The 22,408-nt window shown below is 38.8% G+C and overlaps 1 protein-coding gene across 3 annotated transcripts in view; it reads right to left on the minus strand.

Moving 5' to 3' along the window:
• The window catches only part of GSL10 (glucan synthase-like 10), a 234,036-nt gene extending 216,104 nt beyond the window's left edge, over nt 1-17,932 (minus strand). For 2 of the 3 annotated variants that reach the window (XR_016432360.1, XM_090008729.1), the window contains exons 1-2: nt 17,820-17,932; nt 17,086-17,297 (exon numbers count right to left, since the gene is read on the minus strand). Coding sequence is in view for 2 of the 3 variants with exons in the window: in XM_090008729.1 (XP_089864855.1) it covers nt 17,086-17,290 (205 nt within the window). In the remaining variant the exon portion in view is untranslated. Of the gene's footprint in view, nt 1-17,085; nt 17,298-17,413; nt 17,474-17,819 lie in introns of those variants that run through there. The other variant, XM_090008730.1, reaches the window with a different exon arrangement.
• Nucleotides 17,933-22,408: the final 4,476 nt, after the last annotated feature.

The raw sequence follows: 22,408 nt of genomic DNA on the forward strand, positions 1-22,408 counted from the left end.
CTTACTCTTACTCAACTTAAAACCTCTTGCTTCCAATGTCTGTCTCCATAATTCTACTTAGCATTAACCCCAGCTCTACACTCATCAATCAAAACAATATCATCAGCAAACAACATACACCACGGCACATTTTCTTGAATTGATCTCGTAAGCTCATCCATCACTATAGCAAATAGGAAAGGGCTTAAAGCAGATCCTTGATGTAACCCAATCGTTATAGGAAAATTGGTTGTCACCCCTCCACAAGTGCGGACATTGGTTACTACTCCTTCATACATATCTTTAATTATTCTAATGTACTTAAGAGAAACACCTTTCTTCATCATTGTCCACCAGAGAACGTCCCTAGGTACTCTATTGTATGCCTTCTCCAAATCAATAAAAATCATATGCAAATCTTTATTCATCTCTCTATTTCTCTCGATAAGTTGTCTAAGACGTATAGCTTCCATAGTTGATCTTCCAGGCATAAAACCAAATTGATTCTCCGATATCATGACAACCTTCCTCAACCTAGACTCAATCACCCTCTCCCAAAGTTTCATAGTATGACTCATGAGTTTCATACCACGATAGTTTGTGCAATCTTGTATATCACCCTTATTCTTATATAGAAGCACCAAAGTAGTCTTCCTCCACTCATTAGGCATCTTATTTGTCCGTCAAATCTTGTTAAAAAGATTTGTCAACCATTCTAAACCTTTCTCTCCCAAGCATTTCCAAGCCTCAATACGTATACCATTTGGGCCAACTGCCCTTCTTGATTTCATTTTTTTCAAAGCCTCTGCAATTTCTTTCTTTTGAATCTTGCGCATGAAGTTAAGATTCATCTCATGAAAAGGAATAGATAAGTCTCCAAGATCCTGAGCATGACTTTCATTAAATAGCTTATCAAAATAATCTTTTCATATCTCCTTAATCTCCTCATCTTTGACTAAAACCCTTTGTGTTTCATCTTTGATACATCTAACCATACCCAGATCTCTCGATTTCCTATCTCTCATCTTTGCAAGCCTATAAATATCCTTCTTGCCTTCTTTGGTATCCAACTTGTCATAAACCTCCTTATATACCTTATCCCTCGCGTTCCGAACTACTTTTTTAGCTTCCTTCTTTGCTATCATATACTTCTCCAAATTCTAATTATCATGACTCTTACTTAAATTTCTATAACACTCTCTTTTAGCCTTAATAGCTAATATGACATCCTTGTTCCACCACGATCTATCCTTACCTAGCGGTGCACCGCCTTTAGACTCACCCAATACCTCCTTAGCTATCTTTCTCATGCCACCCGCTATCTTATTCCACATTGATTCTGAATCCTCCTCGAGACACCAATCAGCCACCTTAACTACCTGCTCTACAAACATTCCTTGTTTAGCTCCTTTCAGTGCCCACCACTTAATTCTAGGATCTATCCTATGTCTATCCATTTTGCGGCATTGTCTAATTCTAAGATCTAAAATTAAGACTCTATGTTGTGTAGCTACACTTTCTCTTGGTATAACCTTACAATCGATGCAACAACCCATATCTCTCTTTCTAAGTAGGAAAAAAACTATCTGACTTGTATTAATCCCACTTTTAAAAGTTACTAGGTGAGACTCCCTCTTCCTAAACCAAGTGTTTACTAAGATCATAGGACAAACCAAAATCTAAAATTCTTTCGCCACTTTCGTTTCTTTCTCCTATACCATAGCCTCCATGGATACTCTCAAAACCATCCCTACTAATGCCTGCATGCCCATTAAGGTCACCGCCGATGAAAAGCCTTTCTCCATAAGATGTCCCTTATACTACTCCATCTAAATCTTTCCAAAATTGACGCTTAATGGAATCATCTAAACCTACTTGAGGTGCATAAACACTAATAATATTAATAATATATATACCTAATACTAATTTAATAAGTAAAATCCTATCACCCTTCCTACGGACCTCAACTACATTATCTATATAAACTCACGACTCATAACAATCCCTACTTCATTCCTATTCTTATTTATTCCTGTATACCAAATCTTATATCCCCAAGGTTCTATCACTTTTGCTTTCTCACCTACCCATTTGGTCTACATAAAATATCAATCTTTCTCCTATACATAACATCTACTAACTCTACCAACTTACCAGTTAAAGACCCTATGTTTCAAGAGGCTAACCTAATTTTATGGTCATGGACTAACTTCTTTACCCCCACCCGTCCAACAAAGTGAGGGAACCCTTGCCTATTTGACACCACACCCGGGCGCCGGTGTGACGCGTCGCTTCCGGACGACGACCTAGCAACCCTTGCCCATTTATCACTGCCTCCAGGCCTATAGAGTACAGCGCGTCACTCAGTAGGGAACACCCCAACGAAATTATGCTATGATTATGCAACAAAACATAAAAATTATGTTATGCAAAACCGATGTGACTGATGTGTCACTTAACATGAACATGCATAAAGAACGGGTTTGTTCACGTGCACACACACTCAAGGGAATATGCATTGGCACGAACACGTGTATATTGAAGTAGGAAATACACATGGCAAGGAAACGTATGATTTGGGAAATTACATGCTCATGATTGGCTTTGTTTTGCAAGGGTGCACATACTTTTGGCACATTAGTATGGTGTTATAAATGACTTATTGCTCTGGTTTTGTATGTGATGCATCGATGGCCTAAATGGACAATCACCGGTCTGGAGAGCCACGGATTTGGTTGTTTTTCATATATGTGTAAATGCATCACTTAAACCACATAAGTTGGTATTGCACACTACTACACTGTTCTTGTTGTCCCCACGGGCTGGAGTCCCGTAAGGATCCTCGCAGGGGTGGAATGCTAGTTTTTACCTTTAGTTTTGCATATGGTGTTGCAAAACTTAAAGAATTGACTTTAAATAAAATGCAATAATTAAGAACAGTGTAATATACGTTCTGGGATCTCTCATCTGGAGAATGGAGATCTTAGAGATTCGGTTTTGAGGAGACTGTGAGGATACAAAAACTCCGTGGGCTTATTTTGTCCCTTGAACCCGATATTGAGGTTCCGTCTCCCGGCCAAGGTTTTAGAGAGAGTCTGTCACTTTACTTGGGGGTGGTGTGTTTTGACACAGCTGTTGTTTTTTGTACCAAGAAAGTGACACTTGTGAGCATAGGTTGTCTCTTGCATCCCCAACATTAGATGCGGAAGTCTAATGTTCCGAAGGTGATTTGGTCGAGGGCTAAGTATGGGACCCAGTAACAAAATACAAATTGTGTGCAAAACTATCTTGGAAACCTAACTTAACATCGATGATAGTACTCGTTTGATGTGTCCGCGGGCAGCGATAATTAAAAAGATGAACTTAAAGTTGTATGCATTTAACAGGGCATGTATATAGAAAGAGAAAGTTAAATAAAAGATAATAAAATGATTCACTCATTTCACATACGTCATGTATTTTCCTGCTATGCATTAGATCATGCATATTTTAATTGTTCATTCAATCATATAAAACAACAAACAACAACAACTACGCCTTCATCCCAAAACAATTGAGGTCTAATGTTTATTTTTCTATTGCATGTTGAAAGTTTGTTACTTGCTACTGCTTTAATATTTATGCATGCTTAGCACTTATAATTGTTACATGAAAATTGCTGAAATGTTATAAATTGTCATGTCTGTGTTTCCTTCAAAATATTGCATGATATCTTATCTTAACTATTTGTCTCACCTGTTTCACTAAGAAGTAGTTGTGCTAAGGATTTCGATTCTGACACCCTACATTTTTGCCCCTGCCGCACCCCCGCACCCGGGTTTTTTGGAAGTGCCGAATCCCCGCACCCGCACCCATGTGACATAGCCATTAACGAGGTTCACTTATTTATTATGATTGGGACTTCAGCCACAAGGAGGGGTTTCGACTAGGTGATTTTCCAACTAACAAGACCATTAATTGTATAAATTTTGTTCCTTTCTTTTTTAATTCAACATTCTTAGATCAACTTTCTATTTCTTTTTCCTTCTCTTCTTGGGGAAAAAAAGGTTTGTTGCACGATTAACGGGTGTAGAGAACAATACTTTCTCTCTCATACAAGTTGCAGATGAAACCATATTTTAGAAGAGCTACCAATAAATGAAGAAAAGAAATAGAGGAAACATTTTGTGTTTTGGTGATATTCAATGCAAATTATGTCTTTGTTATTTTTAATGATTGATTGATTTATCATTGTACTTCGCACTAGAATGGTATTTTAAAGGCTTGGTTGAAAAAAGAAGTAATGGGAATAAGGGATGTGTATCTTGGTGAAGATCTGTTCTTGTTTGTCTTTCAGGATTATTTAAGAATACACTAAAGCATCAACTATTATTATTATTATTATTATCATTATCATTATTATTATGAAAATATGGTGAAAGATATCACTTTGTATTATGTTGCAAGACATTTTCCTATTTGATATGGATTCTGTGGTAGCCTCGTCAAAGAAGAAAACCAATTAGGTGTATGGCAGCTTCAGCTGTGCAGGTTTATGATAAGCATCTGAAGCCAAAATACGATTAATAAAATCCTTGTTTTTCATAGATACATATATATATATATATATTTATAATATAATATTTTGGTTTTGGATGCTCATCAGACTTGGGCAGGTCTTCCACTCACCTAATTGGTTTTGCCCTCTGATGAGGCTACCACAGAATCCATATCAAATATACCATGGTCGGGTTAATCATACTTCTGGTCCCCAGTCACCTGAGCCACCTTTTCGTTTTTACCTTGAAAAGCTCCAGCAGTGATGCAATTTGCAGATGCAGCAGTCTCTTACGTAGATGTAGTTTGATCCTTTGTAATGAGAATTATCCTCCTTGATTCCTTTGCTCACCACTGTCACATAAGTGTGGTTGAGACATGGCAGTTTAAAAAAAATTGGGGTGGTGGTGTGGATATATATCTCTATCTATCTATCTATATATAGAGAGAGAGAGAGAAAATGTGGATTGTGCTGCCCCCTTTTCTGTTAGGACCCTACAAAAATCATAGTTTTAGGTGGTGTGCTAGATCAGAACCGTTAAGAGGTAAAAAAATCAATGGTTGATATTGTACTAAAATTTGATCATAAAATATTCACATTTTTGTATCAAATCAATTTGAAATATAGCTTGCTTCTTAATAAATAAGCAATGATAAACACATCTAACGGTCATAAACCACCTAAAACTATGATTTTTGGAGGGTCTCTAAACCAAGGTTGTTTGTATCGTACCGTATTGTACGATAAGGTATGAATCGTATGATATGTATGGTAACTATGAAGGAAAATGATATGACAAAAACTTGTATCGTGATTTGAGTGCATATCGTGCCTATATCGTATGTATCATACGATACAGGTACAGGCTCGGCGTGTAATACTCGATAATTTTTCAGAGATTTTGTTTTGATATAAATATATAAGGTAATGAATATTTTTAACAACCTATTTTATGATTTTCGAATGCACGGTTGTGACCACATCGAAATTTTGAGAAGAACGAAATTGATTTTGTCAAAAACGAAGCTTGTACACTCGCAAAATATGCCCGACAACCTCAATGGAAAAATCCTAATTTTTATGGTCTATTTTATGAGTTTTGAACACTTGGATAAGTATCAAAAAATTAAGAACAATTCTGATTTCATCCAAATCGGAGTTGTGATGTATTCGGAACAAGATCGGCAAGTTGTAAGGGCAAAATAGTAATTTCAAAAAAAAAGAGAACCGTACCCAAGGGTCATGGTCGTCCAAACTTGGGTTGACCAGTCCAGGGATTTGCATGTCATTGTCAATTAACATAAAAACCATTATATATATGGTAAAGATTGGGTAAAAAATATAGGATCTAGTTCCACTACCTAGATTGAGATCCAGTTAGTGAAACAAGATCCCAACCAAACCAGACCTAAGGTCTGGTTGAGAATTATTGGGCCAGATCTGGATCTTGGACCAAGATCCAGATCTGGACCCATCTTTTCAAAACCAGCCCATACGTATGGTATAAGCCCACTGTTTTATCCTTGCTAACAAGTGTAAAAATAGGCTTTTACACTTTGGGAAGGCCTTCAGAGGTATTGCATAAGGGTTGCCAAATGGCATCCCTATGTTTTCCATTTATTACCCTCCTGCCCACTATAAAAGGGAGGGGAAGGGTTTGCACGATGCATCATCTGCTCCCTCTCCCACTCTCTCTTACTCTCCCATTCACTCTCTCCCCTCTCTTCCTTCCATTGCTGGTGGCAACACCAGCCACCTGAGCACCACCTTCACTCTGCCGCTGCTCACCCGGTCTCACCCCCACCTCTGCTGCCCTGCGCCCAGTCCTCAGCACCCCCCTGACTTGCTTTGCACCTAAGACCAACATTCTGCCAGACCCAGCCCACATGACCCGGTTCATACACCAGCTGACCCGGTTTGACTATAAAACCAGTCTGCTTCCCTTGTTAGCCAACCCGGGTTCCTCGTGCTATCCGATTCGGTCAGATTTCAACCATCGCCGCCTCAACTAGGAATAACTGATTAATCTTCGCGCATCGGAGATTATATTAGAGGAAAAATTCCCCCGAGACTTTTGGAAATTTTTCCGTCTCTTACCAACATTATTTACGAGGTAAGGTCTATCCAAATGCATGTGAATTCCGAATACTTAAATATATTTTGGAAGCGTACATGTTTGCTGACACGCATTGGATTTCGAATAAAGTAGTTTTTGATATGTCATACTTTGAATAAAATAAATGTATTACAAATAAAATAATAAGTTTTGGTACTTATCTTACTTGGAATAAAATAATAGTTTTTGTATGTACCATACTCAGAGGAAAAGGATTATATGTCAAATAAAATAAATAGTTGTTCGCTTCCAAATAAAATAATATAAGCATATGCATTATGTTTTAAATAAAATGGTAGGGGTTTTGATACGCATCATACTCTGAATAAAATATTATAAAGATGCATGCATATATTTTGAATAAAGTAATACTTCCCGCTTTATGAAGATAAAATATTTGAAGCATACATAAAACAACGTGCATCTCTGCTTAGCTCAAGAATAGAGTTCCAAGTTCAGAAAACCCCACTGGCAATAGAATAGTCTGCTCTGAATAAAAAAGAAAATGATTGCAACCCAAAAAAAAAGGCCAAGATTTTGAGAGATCTTTCTAGTGCACAGTAGTGTGCAAGGCATACTTTACATTCTGGGATTGACTTGTGTACGGCCTTAAAATAAATTAACTCTCAAAGCGCAAAACAAAGCGCTATCTGATAAATAAAACATGTCTACATACAAAACTTAAAATATTGATCTGTTACATTGGTGAAGTGCTCGTATATACAGAGCAATTGCTAATTGGGTCAGTTACACATACAGGACTCTGGTTATTACCCTAAAAACGAGTACTTGGGTTATTGAACCCCATTCTGGCCTACACAGTGTGAGGCATTTAAAATAATCGTTGTAATAAAGGTAACCCTTCTGACCCATTCTGGTCTAATCACTACTTTAGAGAAGGTAGATGGTACAACCTCGAGTAATTCTGTTCTGATTTTTTAGAATGAGGCATCTCAGTGGTCTCTACTCACTCGTAGGTCTACGGAGCCCGAGGCTATCCACGTGTCCTAGGTGATAGATCTTCAACTACTGAAGTAGTCCAACATGCATCCTGCTTTTTGTTATGCCTTAACAGTGATTCTCCCCGTCATGGACCACCCGCTTTAGGTCCACTACAGTCAGGTACCCAGGTTAAAAACATCTAAGAATAATATACCCACCAGAATGACTCTACCGTCTGCGAAGGTTTTCCCCCACGTACCAAGGTGGGTGGTTAATTATCGAAACAAAGACCCTTTTAAATCACAGTTTGTAATGAAAATATACACTAATTATGCAAACAATTTTGTTCTGTAGTAAGTCTTACTTTTCGATGAAAATGCTCTATCTAATTGATTCCATATGTTTAAAATTTTAAATTACCAGAATTGGTATAGACTTAACAGACTGTCAAAAGTTTGACCCTTTAATGGGTTTTGTTCAGGTACAGGTCAATGAATGCAGCAAGAGCGGCACCGAGGACTAGTACTCTCTGGAGGATCCAGGTCCAGCGTTCATAATATTTTGTATTCTCAAGTTTTGAACTATATGTACATTTTGTCAAAAATAGTGTGAATAATATTTTAGTTTTTATTCTGATAATAGTTGTGTCTTATTTCACTCCTGTGGCTCACTCAAAATTTCAAATTCAGACTCAATATTAAATCGTTTTCCGTTGTCAATATTTATAAAGAAAAATTTTCAAAATTTTCGGTGAAATTTCAGGGCGTCATTTCAAAGGGCCGAAAAGTATTTTTTTAGTTTTTGGGTTTTACCTCTTGAGGGCCGACTCCCTCATTTGTGTAGAGGTTATTAGAGAGGTATCCACGCACACTAAGACTCGTGAGAGAGATTTGGGGGTCTCTGTGCGCAAGAGAAAGGGCTTTTGCAATTTTATCAAGAATGTATTTTCACCATTTTTTCACTCAACGAAGCGGGTTAAGGTAAAAAAAAAACTATTCTTTCCTTGTTATTGACCTTTTTTGGGAGAAGATGGTATCAAATAAACTGACATGGCAACCGGGCACTCAAATAATGAGTGAAAACCGGTTGAAAATTGAGTGCAACTATTGTCATATTGTTATTTCGGATGGTATCTCTCGGTTGAAGCATCATTTAGCTAGGATACATCTCAATGTTGTGGCATGCATGTCAAGAAAATTGTTGCAAGTCGTTAAATGCCAATGCCAGCAATTACTTACTGGTTTAAGAGAAAAAAGATAAGAAAAAGAGACGAATGAGGCAAAAATAGGGTATGTAGAGCCCTGGAAGGACGAAGATGAGCTCCCTACTTCTGATCCTACAGCTCCTAGCGTAGCATCAGAAGTACGAAGTTCTGCAACGATGGGGAAAGGTGTAGTTGGTGCTAGTAGTAGTGTCGCGGGCACAAAAAGAAGAGTATGAGGAAGTTCTTCGAGATGAGGTAGAGCTAGAGGCTCTATAAAGAGCTTTTTCCCTCCTAAGACTGTCCCTGGGGCGAAACCCGACATTCGTACCGCTATGACTCGGCATTTAGTCAAGTAGGCAAATATCGCGATTGGCAGATGGTTTTATGATGCCTGCATTCCTTTCAATGTGGCAAATTATTTTCATTTTTAAGTCATGGGAGATGCCATAACCTGTATAGGGCCTAGATACAAGATGTCTTCGTATCATACTTTAAGAGAAAAGATTTTATATGCTAATGTGAATAAAGTGAAGGCTTATTGTGATGAGATGAGGTTGTCATAGAGAGAGAGGGTGTAGAATCATGGCAGATGGGTAGACAGGCAAAATGTTGAGAACCTTGATAAATTTTCTTGTTTATTGTCTCATAGGAACCATGTTTTTAAAATCAATTGATTTGTTTGATACGCCCAAGACGGCAGATGTATTGTTGAGGGATTTTGACCAAGTTGTAGAAGAAGTTCAGTCTCAAAACATTGTACAGTTCATGCAGCAAATTATAGAGCAAATTATAGAGCAACATGTAAAGAAATTGTAGAAAACTCCGCCTGTGTATAACTGTTTAGTTATACATTGTCGGTCCCAAGCCCGGATAAAGGAGGAGGGTTGAGGTAGGCCTGTGACAGCCAACATAAAAACTTAGTCATACCCTATGAATATGAACCAATATAAGAATTTCGTTGGAGCGTTCCCTACTGAGCGATGCGTTGTACTCTATAGGCCCAGAGGCAGTGATAAATTGGCAAGGGTTGCTAGGTCGTCGCCTGGAAGCGACACGTCACATCGGCGCCCGGGTGTGGTGTCAAACAGGCAAGGGTTCCCTCACTTTGTTGGACGGGTGTGGGTAAAGAAGTTAGTCCAAGACCATAAAATTAGGTTAGCCTCTTAGAACATAGGGTCTTTAACTGGTAAGTTGGTAGAGTTAGTAGATGTTATGTGTAGGAGAAAATTTGATATTTTATGTCTATAAGAGACCAAATGGGTATGTGAGAAAGCAAAAGTAATAGAACCTTGGGGATATAAGATTTGGTATACAGGAATTAATAGGAATAGGAATGGAGTAGGGATTGTTATGAGTAGTGAGTTTATAGATAATATAGTTGAGGTTCGTAGGAAGGGTGATAGGATTTTACTTATTAAATTAGTATTAGGTACATATATTATTAATATTATTACTGTTTATGAACCTCAAGTAGGTTTAGATGATTCCGTTAAGCGTCAATTTTGGGAAGATTTAGATGGAGTAGTACAAGCGATATCTTATGGAGAAAGGCTTTTCATCGGCGGTGACCTTAATGAGCATGTAGGCATTAGTAGGGATGGTTTTGAGAGTATCCATGGAGGCTATGGTATAGGAGAAAGAAACGAAAGTGGCGAAAGGATTTTAGATTTTGGTTTGTCCCATGACAAGATTTTAGCAAACACTTGGTTTAGGAAGAGAGAGTTTCACCTAATAACATTTAAAAGTGGGGATAATACGAGTCAGATAGATTTTTTCCTATTTAGAAAGAGAGATAGGGGTTGTTGCATCGATTGTAAGGTTATACCGGGAGAAAGTGTAGCTACACAACATAGAGTCTTAATTTTAGATCTTAGAATTAGACAATGCCGCAAAAGGGATAGACATATGATAGATCCTAAAATTAAGTGGTGGGCACTGAAAGGAGCTAAACAAGGAATGTTTATAGAGCAGATAGTTAAGGAAGCTGATTGGTGTCTCGAGGAGGATTCAGAATCAATGTGGAATAAGATAGCGGGTGGCATGAGAAAGATAGCTAAGGAGGTATTGGGTGAGTCTAAAGGCGGTGCACCGCTAGGTAAGGATACATCATGGTGGAACGAGGATGTCAAATTAGCTATTAAGGTTAAAAGAGAGTGTTATAGAAATCTAAGTAAGAGTCGTGATAATGGGAATTTGGAGAAGTATATGATAGCAAAGAAGGAAGCTAAAAAAGTAGTTCGGAACGCGAGGGATAAGGTATATAAGGAGGTTTATGACAAGTTGGATACCAAAGAGGGGCGAGAAGGATATTTATAGGCTTGCAAAGAAGAGAGATAGGAAATCAAGGGATCTGGGTATGGTTAGATGTATCAAAGATGAAACACAAAGGGTTTTAGTCAAAGATGAGGAGATTAAGGAGATATGGAAAGATTATTTTGAAAAGCTCTTTAATGAAAGTCATGCTCAGGATCTTGGAGACTTCTCAATTCCTTTTCAAGAGATGAATCGTGACTTCATGCGCAAGATTCAAAAGAAAGAAATTGCAGAGGCTTTGAAGAAAATAAAATCAAGAAGGGCACTTGGCCCAGATGGTATACCTATCGAGGCTTGGAAATGCTTGGGAGATAAAGGTTTAGAATGATTGACAAATCTTTTTAACAAGATTTGGCGGACAAATAAGATGCCTAATGAGTGGAGGAATAGTACATTGGTGCCTCTATATAAGAATAAGGGTGATATACAAGATTGCACAAACTATCGTGGTATAAAACTCATGAGTCATACTATAAAACTTTGGGAGAGGGTGATTGAGTCTAGGTTGAGAAACGTTGTCATGATATCGGAGAGTCAATTTGGTTTTATGCCTGGAAGATCAACTATGAAAGCTATACATCTTCTTAGACAACTTATCGAGAGAAATAGAGAGAGGAATAAAGATTTGCATATGGTCTTTATTGATTTGGAGAAGGCATACGATAGAGTACCTAGGGACGTTCTCTGGTACACAATGATGAAGAAAGGTGTTTCTCTCAAGTACATTAGAATAATTAAAGATATGTATAAAGGAGTAGTAACCAATGTCCGCACTTGTGGAGGGGTGACAACCAATTTTCCTATAACGGTTGGGTTACATCAAGGATCTGCTTTAAGCCCTTTCCTATTTGCTATAGTGATGGATGAGCTTACGAAATCAATTCAAGAAAATGTGTCGTGGTGTATGTTGTTTGCTGATGATATTGTTTTGATTGATGAGTCTAGAGTTTGGGTTAATCCTAAGTTAGAATTATGGAGACAGACATTGGAAGCAAGAGGTTTTAAGTTGAGTAAAAATAAGACAGAATACATGGAATGTCAGTTTAGTAAGCAACGAAGTAGTAATGGGAGTGTAGTGAATCTTGGTGAGCAAGAAATACTGGTGGATGATTGTTTCAAATATTTGGGATCTATCATTCAAAAGTATGGAGAAATTGATGGAGATGTAAATCATAGGATAAAGGTTGGGTGGATGAAATGGAAAAGTGCAACTGGAGTGTTGTGCGATCGTAGAATGCCATTGCGATTGAAGGGAAGGTTTTATAGGACGACTATTAGGCCCGCTTTACTATATGGTACGGAATGTTGGGCTGCCAAGAGACATCATATTCAAAAAATGAGTGTAGCTGAGATGCGTATGATGAGATGGATGTGTGGAAATACAATAAAAGATAAGATTCAGAACGAGGAGATACGTAAGAAGGTAGGTGTTGCACCCATTGAAAATAAGATGAGAGAGAATCGTTTACGGTGGTTTGGACATATTCGGCGAAGGCCTAATGATGCTCCAGTTAGAAGGATGGAGAAATGGGAAAATATATTAGTTAAAAGAGGTCGGGGTAGGCCTAGGAAGACATGGATGGAGGTGATAGGAAAGGATGTGAATGCTTTAAACCTCACTGAGGACATGGCATTGGATAGAAATGATTGGAGGAGAAGGATTCATGTGGAAGACCCATAATGATTTTCTTTTTTGGTTCATATCGCTGACCCCAATTGTTTTGGGATGAAGGCGTAGTAGTAGTTGTTGTTGTTGTTGTTGTAGGTAAAGAAATTGTAGAAAATTTTGGGTCGGCAACATAGATGAGGTACATCAAACAATTGAACGTTGCTAAGAAATTATTAAATTTATTAAAAATCATGCATTGGTTTTGAGTTTGATGAGAAAGTACGCTGGTGGTGCCGAGTTGATTTGTAGTACAGTTACTAGATTTGCTACAAATTTTTTGATAATGTAAAGTGTAGTAAAGAATAGAATTGCATTAGAAAAAATGTTTTCATGAGATGAGTGGAATGCATATCCCCATGCACAATAAAGAAAGCCCAAAAATTGTAGATAATATATTTAGAAGTGAATTATGGGATTCATGCGTGAAGTTGTCAAGAATAACTATACCTTTTGTGAAGGTGCTTTGATAGGTTGACAGTGAAGACAGACTAACTATGGGTTATCTCTATGAGATCATGGATAAGGCAAAAGAGGTCATTAGAGATAATTTGAACGGAAATAAAAAATTATGCATACCTATATGCAACATCATTCATCATAGGTGGACTGGGTAACTTTATCAACCTCTTCATGTTGCAGCAGATTATTTAAATCATGCATTTAGATACTCTCCTACGTTTAAAATAGATAAGAAAGTCAACAAGGGACTTTTGGATTGCATCGAAAGGTTGATGCCTGATTATAGCATTTAAGATCAAATTCATAAGTTAATAAAAAATTATAATAAGGCATTGTATGATATGAGGAGACCTCCAGCAGTGTGAAACCGTGACATGATGCATTTTGGTGATTTATTTTGTCTATTTTAATTTTAATTCCATATTGTTATTTAGTTATGATGTTTTGTATTAATGTATATTTGTTATTGTGTTATTGATTTCTCATTTTCTTGTTTTTTCAAACATGTGGTGGGTCAGGTCTTGAAATGATGTTTCAAATTCGAAAGCTTTTGTCATTCGCATTCTTAGTCAAACATGTAGTCCAAGTGGATTCAAGAGAAACTGGAGTGTGTATGAGCAATTGCATATTAAAAGAAGAAATAGATTAGATAACAAAAGGCTCAATGACCTCTTCTATGTTCGCTACAACTTACGACTGAAACAAAGGTATATAAAATTATAAAGTTTGTCATTTTCATTCAAATCCCAATTAATTTTTTCATGTCATCTTTTTAGACAAATCGAAAAGTTATCAGCAAAGAGGCACAAAGAGCAATTTTATCTCATCAGTTTGGAACATTTTGATGTATTGGATGCATGGGTTGAAGAAGCAGGACTCGCTTGAATGAAGAGGTCATTTAGTGGATTAACATGGAAAGAGCACAAGAGGTAGATGATGAAGACCCATCTATCTTGGAGAAGATGTGGATGTCAAAGGAGGAGAAGAAGAAAATAATGAAGATGAAGAAGATTATGATTATTGAGGTTTTATGTAATATGTTTTAAAAGAACTTGGTTATTTAACACTTAATTATTTATAAACTTGGTTATTTTGTTTTTGTCTATATAATAAGAAAGTATGAGTTTTGTGTCATGTTCTTAATTGCAAGATATTTAATATTTTGCATTGTTCTTGTGAGATATGCATGCAATATTTTCTATGATTCTATAGTAGTTGATGTTTGATGATGTCCTATGAAGCTCATATGTGATTTTATGGTTGTATTTTGTATAATTCATCATTGTTTCATGTGCTATGACTTTTTAGAATTTTTGCTATTTTTTCCTGTTTTTCTTGACTATTTTGATATTTTTTTATTAAAAAATTAGGATACGATACAGTGTAACTATGAGCCCGACTGATACGGGTTACGATACGATACATACAAGCTCTCTCTCTCTCTCTCTCTCTCTCTCTCTCTCTCTCTCTCTCTCTCTCTCTCTCTCTCTCTCTCTCTCTATATATATATATATATATATATATATATATATATATATATATAGATATAGATATATATATATATATATGTGTGTGTGTGTGTGTGTGTGTGTGTAAGTATTTATGTATATAATATAGATAAAATTGGACTTGAATAGGGTAAACCAAGTCCAGATTCAGACAGAAACGAACCTTTGATAGCATCTGACACTACGGAGTCACTAGATTTACTACAAAATTTTCTAAATGAAGCTTTGCCTAGGAAAAACACTTATAGGAAAAGATAGTTTTGCCTATGAGAGGTTTTGATATGATAACTTTTCTAAATGAAAAAATTTCGCTTGTTTGTGTAGCATGAGAAAAATAGAGTGGAAAAATGTGAAAAAATGAGGGAGAGAGTGTCGATCAGCCCCCTCTCAGAGAGAGGTGGTTGGACCAGATAGAAAGAGAGAGGTGGTCGAACATGCCCAAGAGAGAGAGAGATCTGAAAATGGTGGTAGGCTATGTCACCTAGGTGCGGATGCGGCGATACGGATTCAGCGATGCAGCACTTTAAAAAAACTTGGTTGCGGGGGTGTGAGGGTGCGGGGAGGATATATATATATATATATATATATATAATTTTTAACAGTTTTAAGTTAACACTACGTGTATTTGTGTGCATTTATGTATTTATATATATATATATAATATATATATATATATAATATATATAATATATAAATAAAAATGGACTTGATTAGGGTTAACTGAATCTACTTTTGGATAGAAATGGACCTCCGTGTGGTTGACTTCACCTAAAACAAAGGAAGTTGTGTCCAAGTGTCGCACCCCCTGGGTGCAGGTGCGGAGCCCTGTTAGAAGAGTCCATGTGACATAGGTGGTAGGCTTGGACCAAATAGAGAGAGAGAGGTGGTCAACCACAAGAGAGAGAGAGAGAGATGAAAATGATGGTGGGCAGGAGGAGGAGGAAGATGAAGATGGAAGAAGCTCTTCTTCTGGCAACCACGTGGAATGAGGTGTGTTGTGGGTGAATGGTTGCCCTAATGCAAAAAGAGTTTTGATAGGAAAAATGGAATTTTTCCTATAAAAGATCAAACTTTTAAAAAAAAAACTTTCCTTTCAAAAAATTTCTCTTGTTTGAAAGAGTTGGAAAAGTTGCCATTTTTTCTTTCCTACTTGTATTTTTTCTATCATTTTCCCGCTTCTAAATGTGTCCTTAAAACTAGAAAGATACACAAGGCATAAAGCACTAAGACCAGCATCTGGCATTTTAAAAAAATTGTGCAGCCATTACTGGGCAAACAGAATGACTCTTAGTAATATTTTGGAGAACTAACATCAGGTCATGTCATTTACTTTCATCATCGTCATCAAGTCTTATTCCAACTACATGCCATCAGTTTTGCAAATCCTATTTCTCCATTCTTGTCTATCTAGAGCTACAACTTTGGTCACTTTACAATTCTTCATGTCACCTCTAACTTCCTCCTTCCAAGTTCCAGTGGTCTTCCTCTTTTCCTAGTTCCTTCTACTTGTACCATGTCAACATTTCTCACAAGAGTCATCGTGTCATTTAATTTGTTCTACCCAATTAGCTTTGCATTATGTTGTCCCATCATCGAGTCTTGAAAATTCTGATATTAGCAGCTGGAAGAGTAAAACTTCCAGCATGAAAGTCGGGGCTTGTTGGGTTCAAAAAAAATCACAGGGATCCTGCCCAGATTACCATCCCAGCTTGACTACTAAAAATGAAATGGAAATAAAAATAAGGAGACACCGATTACAGTGCTTGCTTGTACCAACAAATGATTCTTGTACTAGCAATGTTTTTCATCTTGATAAATTAAAGAAATCTGACAAAGAAGTTGAAAAGAAATAGTTTATCATTTAGGCTATGTTTGGGAGCTTTGAATCGGAGGTTGTGTTGTGGTTTCCACCATGCTCTCATACTCTCTTGTTGTTTGGGAGCAGTGGCATTGCCGAAACAATGCATTGGCACTGGTGTTGGCAGGCCCAAGACCACATTTCAACACCTTTCACGAGAGGATATTTTTGGCAATTCCATCTCTCAACATCACGCATTGGCAAAACAATATTTTGGCAACACACAGAAACCGTGTTTCCATCCCATTGCAAGGCTCCCAAACATAGTCTTAGTAACTTAGAATGCATGCCCCAACTCATGTCAAACAGCATTACTAATTGAATTGAGTCATTATCCAATGCATAAAACCACATTGACTAAAATGAGGAACTTCGTTGAAGTCCAATAACGCATCAAACGTTTCGAAAAGCACAAACACCACAAAAAATGCAAGCATTGAACCATATCTGCAAACGGATCACAAAGCGGGGAAAAAATCTAAAGGATCGAAGGAACGCACAAATCCGAGCAACAGTGGCATCATCTTCCTGTATTTCGTCAGCTACTCTAAGTATCGCATCAATATCTGCACCCCTCGCAAGCGAGGAGGGAACATTCCCTGCAATGCCGCTAACAGCTTGCCCGAACGCATCCACTCCGCCGAGGCGCTGCCTCCTCAGGACCGACTCAACCAGTCTCTCCCAGTTACTGACAGCCTTCGACATCTTCCTCCTTCAAAACACAAACCCCGATTTTCAGTAACATAAAATCTAGAGAGAGGGGCAGGTAATCAACAATCCGTGGAATGTAAGAAATGAAGAAAAAGAAAATCAATTGGATATTCCTACAAGATCCGGCTTTGGAGCGGGTCCAGAAAATGAAGTCAAAGATGAAAATGCAAACCCTATATCACAAAGAAGACTGAAACGTATCAAAAACGAAGAATAGGAAGCAGAACAACCAATACCAATGAAGAAAACGAGCAGAGACGAAAAAAAAAAACAGATCCGTCTGAAACCAAGCCAAAATGTCTACTAATAACTTCAACTGTAAACGAAAACCCTAGAGCCAAAACAACAAGTAGAAAAATGACGGACGATTAAGCTAAAAGGGGAAACGGTTCCAGGAAAAGAAAAGGAAGAAATGATAGATCTGGTCCCAGAATGTTCACTAAATATAGAACATTTGCTAAAAAAAATATTCAAAAATCAAAAACATAGGGAAGAAGAGAGAAGAAAATGGGATGAAGCTTACGGGAGAAGGAAGCAAGAGAGAGAGAGAGAGAGAGAACGCGTCTGTAATCCGGTCTTCCCGAGCCTTGGCTTTCTAGTGCTGGGGCGCGACGCCCTCAAGACGGAGACGGAGACGGAGACGGACACGAAAGAGACCCCTCGCGCTCCGAGATCCTTCCTTTCTAGACTGGTTTACCGGCTACTGCCGGTGACTAACGCACGAAACCCATCATGGGGGTCCACTGCATCATCCTGTCTTCGTTTGTGATCACGTGACTGTCAAGGCCGTTTGTTCTCCATACGATGCGTTTTTTGCCGTCCATCTTTTATATCTGTGGGTTTAGATCTTTCTCTTGGTCGTCCGGTCAAAAGTCTGTTGTTTGTGGGACGTAGCCGAGACTGCTTGAGAGTACCCGTGGGCCGTGGACTCAAAATGCCGGAGGCTTTGGACATAGGGATGGCAGTGGACCGGGGGAAAGCGGGGCCCCGCCCCGCCTCGCCCCGTTTGGACCGGGGATGAAGGGTATGAAACGGGGATGGAGGCGGGGATGAAGGTTAAAATCCATCCCCGTCCGGGGGTGGAGGCGGGGATGGACTGGCACGTTCCCCCGCCCCGCCCCATCCCCGCCCCGGCCCCGCCCCGGCCCATCCCCGCCCCGCCCCCGGCCCATCCCGTCCCGGCCCCGCCCCATCCCCGCCCCCAACTCAGATGAACTGTTTACTAACCCTAACTCCCTTCCCTAATTTCCTAACCCTGGAGCCGGGCGACGTTACTGTGCACGTAGGACGCCGGGTTCTCGATAGCGTACCGGACTCCGGCCTGGGCGGCGAGGTGCATCACGTGGGTGAAGGCGACGAGGTCGAAGAGCTTGGCCAGGAGCCGGGCGTCGTTGATGTCGCCGGCGATGACGAAGACGCCGTGGTCGCCGAGGATTCGACGGCGGGCCTTCTTGAGCGAGGGGTCGTAGTAGTCGTTGAAGTTGTCGAGGCCGACGACACCGTCACCTCGCTTCCGGAGGGCGAGCGAGACGTGGGTGCCGACAAAGCCAGCGGCGCCGGTGACGAGCACGCTCATCCCGCGGGGTCGGGGACGGGGGCGGGGTCGGGACGGGGACGGGGCGGGGGCGGGGCGGGGACGGGGACGGGGCGGGGACGGGGACGGGGACGGGGCGGGGGTGGAGGACATGAAACGGGGATGAAGGCGGGGGTGGAGGATAAAATCCATCCCCGCCGCGGAGGCGGGGCGGGGGTGGAGGATAAAATTTTGAGGCGGGGCGGGGGTGGAAACCTTGTCCCCCGCCCCGCCCCGCCCCACTGCCATCCCTATTTGGACAGGGGCGTATTTTTTGTCCAAATGTTGATGATATTGATCGCCTTGTCTGATGCGGATGATTTGTGATATTGACTAATCCATCTGAAGTTTAACTAGTTTTTTTCTTGTGAGGATATGCTCTTCTTCCGCCAAATTAATGTCAGTAGGACACGGGATACGAACTGTGACTCAGTAGAGTTTCTGGCACGTGTTTGCGAATCTTTTTGCCAAATATGACGCCAAGACATGAATTTTGATCATTTTATTGATTACAAATATTCTTAATGTTTGATATATTAAAATGTATTTACAATTGCGAAGCTTATTAAAAAAAATATAAATTTTAAAAAGAAATATTTTTCATACGTGTTGTGTCGTGTCTGTACTGATCCAAAGTAGGTTTGTCCCTGTGAGTCATTACGGCCCCATAATGTGATCTCAAAGGCTTTGCTTTTATTTTATTTACTAATCTTGTTTTTTTTTAGTAGCACATAATAGAGGTTATCCCGCAGCAGAATAGTAAAATGAGAGTTGTCAATTGAAGTTTTCTTTATTTTTTTTATATGATAAAATTGTTGAATAATGATAAAAGATAATGGAGAGTCTAAAATAACAATTGAAATGGAGAAGAAAAAGAAAGTGTTGACTTTCAAATTTTGAAAATGCTAAAGTAACAAAGTATTGATTAAAAAGAAAAGTAACAAAGTTTTGACTTTCTTTATTTTTTTTAGAGGTTATATTGCCCACAAATTGTTGCATGTCGGCGTGTCCATCGACACCGACTTCGGAGTTTCATCCCCAACACGAGAATGGGCTCTGATACCACTTGTCACGGACCTATTTTCTTCAATAGGCTAACGGGGTGCGACGGTCCCTCATCATCGTCGCAAACCTACTTGTCACCTCGTTTGCCAATCGTGGAAGCTTGTAATTAGAGTGCAAGAGAGCAAGAGAGAATAGAGGGAGAGAAATTGCAATCACAACGAGGGTGAACAAAAGAAAACTCAACGCATTTACTTCATTCACAATTTTGCCCGCAGGCTATTAAAGTTCAAGTATACGGGTTGACTCTTCGGGGTATTGATTCACCTGAACCATGCAACTTACATCAGACTCGACAAAAGAAAAACAGACTTTAAGCACAACTGTATAATGAAAGTCGCAAGGAAACAGGCATAATCTCATTCTTAAAACTCAACTTGGGAATTGGTGAATGTTGAAGAAAAGAGAGAGAGAGAGAGACGCTATATTTTTGCGCCAGTATAGGGATTTTATTGGTGCAAATTAATAGATTTAATAAAGATAATATTTATTGGCATTACATTTTTGCCTCAGTAAAAGCTATACGGGACATACCATGACCAACAGCGCCAGTAAAGAGTCTGTATATCATCGTAGAAATGTGTGCAATGTAATATCATGTGCAACAAGAATTTTTAAGGGTTTGTTTTTTTAATATGGCCAGATGGGTATATGGGTATGGTCTACATTCTTGGTTTTATAGGAATCGATTCATAAATTATCCAATTATGATGCAAAAGCAAGCTATTTTTAGGCTTGAAAATCAATGACTCGTCAGTTTTTAAATATTCGAATATGAAAAAGTTATGTATTTTTGTTGGATAAACACACCCCAAGTTCCGAGTAAATGAATCATGTCGAACACATCTTTAGGTCAGATATTTAGGAAAAAACAAAAATACTATTACACATGAAAGTGCATATATTCCAGTAACCCTATATCATCTAATTAAGTTCGTCCAATATGTAACATCGTCGAGGTGGTAGAGGAACTCGATTTTGACTTTTTGGAGAAAGGATAGGATGCTTGCAATTTCCACCACTCATTTTGATGGTATCATACTATTTACACGGTCTTAGTACAATACCATGCAAATTTGGAAAGCAACCTATTCCAAGACATATATGTACTTGTAAAAAGTTTGGCCGAGTGACACTTGCTCCCCTTAATTTGGTACATTAGATTCCATGTCAGTCTTATAAGTTATATCCTATAGCAAATATTTTTGGGGTAATTCAAAGTTGGGTTGCAAATGGGTTGCTTATGCAAAGAGAGAGAGAGAGAGAGAGAGGTGATCAATGAAAATGTATGAACAAAGTATGGTGAATAGCAAATGAGACACTGAAAATTAATTGCTTGAGCATAGTTGTAACGCCCCTGGTTTTCAAAACAATACTTTGTTCAAATTTTATAAAAAAAAAAAACAAAATTTATAAAACACTTTAGAAGCAGATATAGACAATAGATAATCGTCGGTTTTAGAAGATGTCAGCCAAGTCATAGGTATGTGGTCAATCACTTGTCCACCAAAATATTTTATTTATGCAAAGCAAAATAAGTTATTGATTACAAACAATATTGCTTAATAAATCAGTACTAGATATTGGGTTTGTAAACGAAATGTCTAACAAAGTCTGAAGAAACTCTAAATCTTAATTCTGGAGGATCGACACTTGTGGTGATTGATCAATCCATGTCCCAGTAAGGGTCGACCACTGTTGTGTATTGTGTGAACCTAGACCAGTGAGGGTCGACCATTGTTTATGAAAGTGTTGACCCCTGTTGTAATTTTTTGCTTTCTGAAACCCATGGGGGTCGACCCGTGTTGGCTATTAATCCTTGACACACGAGGGTCGACCCTTGCTTCCGAGGAGTCGACTCTTGTTGAGTCTTGAATTTAAGACTTGACTCTTTGTGAGTTGACTCTTTTGAAGAAAGAGTCGACCCTTCCTGAAAGTGTGCAAGTGGACTCTCTAAATAAGAGTTGGGCTCTTGAGTTCAACAAAGAGCCAACCCTTGGATGTGTGTGAGTCAACTATTCTAATCAAGAGCTGACCCATGACATGGTATGACTCAACTCTTTCAAGGAGAGAGCCATCCTTTGTATGTTTGTGAATAAACTCTATTGAACAAGGGTCCTCTTTTGAGGAGAAAGTTGAGCCATGAATATTTGTGAATCAACTCTTCCGAACAAGAGCTGATTCTTTTATGGTGAGAGTCAACCCCTATATGTTTGAGAATTGACTAATTTAAATAAGAGTCGACTCTTCTGAAGAAATAGTGGACCCCTGTTTTTTGTAAACCAACTCTTCTGAACAGGAGTGAACACCGGGATGTCACGAGTTGGAAAGTCACGGTCGCACCTTCTTTTTCACAAAATATATTGTTTGGCTGATAAGGAGGACTTTGGCATTTTACGCTAATGAACTCAATGAATATCACAAATTTTTAAATTTATCCCAGGAATAAAAGGTTGCTTATGGAGAGAGAGAGAGAG

This window comes from Nuphar pumila, chromosome 6 (genome assembly GCF_984573655.1).
Source record: "Nuphar pumila chromosome 6, dmNupPumi1.hap1.1, whole genome shotgun sequence".
Taxonomy (NCBI): Eukaryota; Viridiplantae; Streptophyta; class Magnoliopsida; order Nymphaeales; family Nymphaeaceae; genus Nuphar; species Nuphar pumila.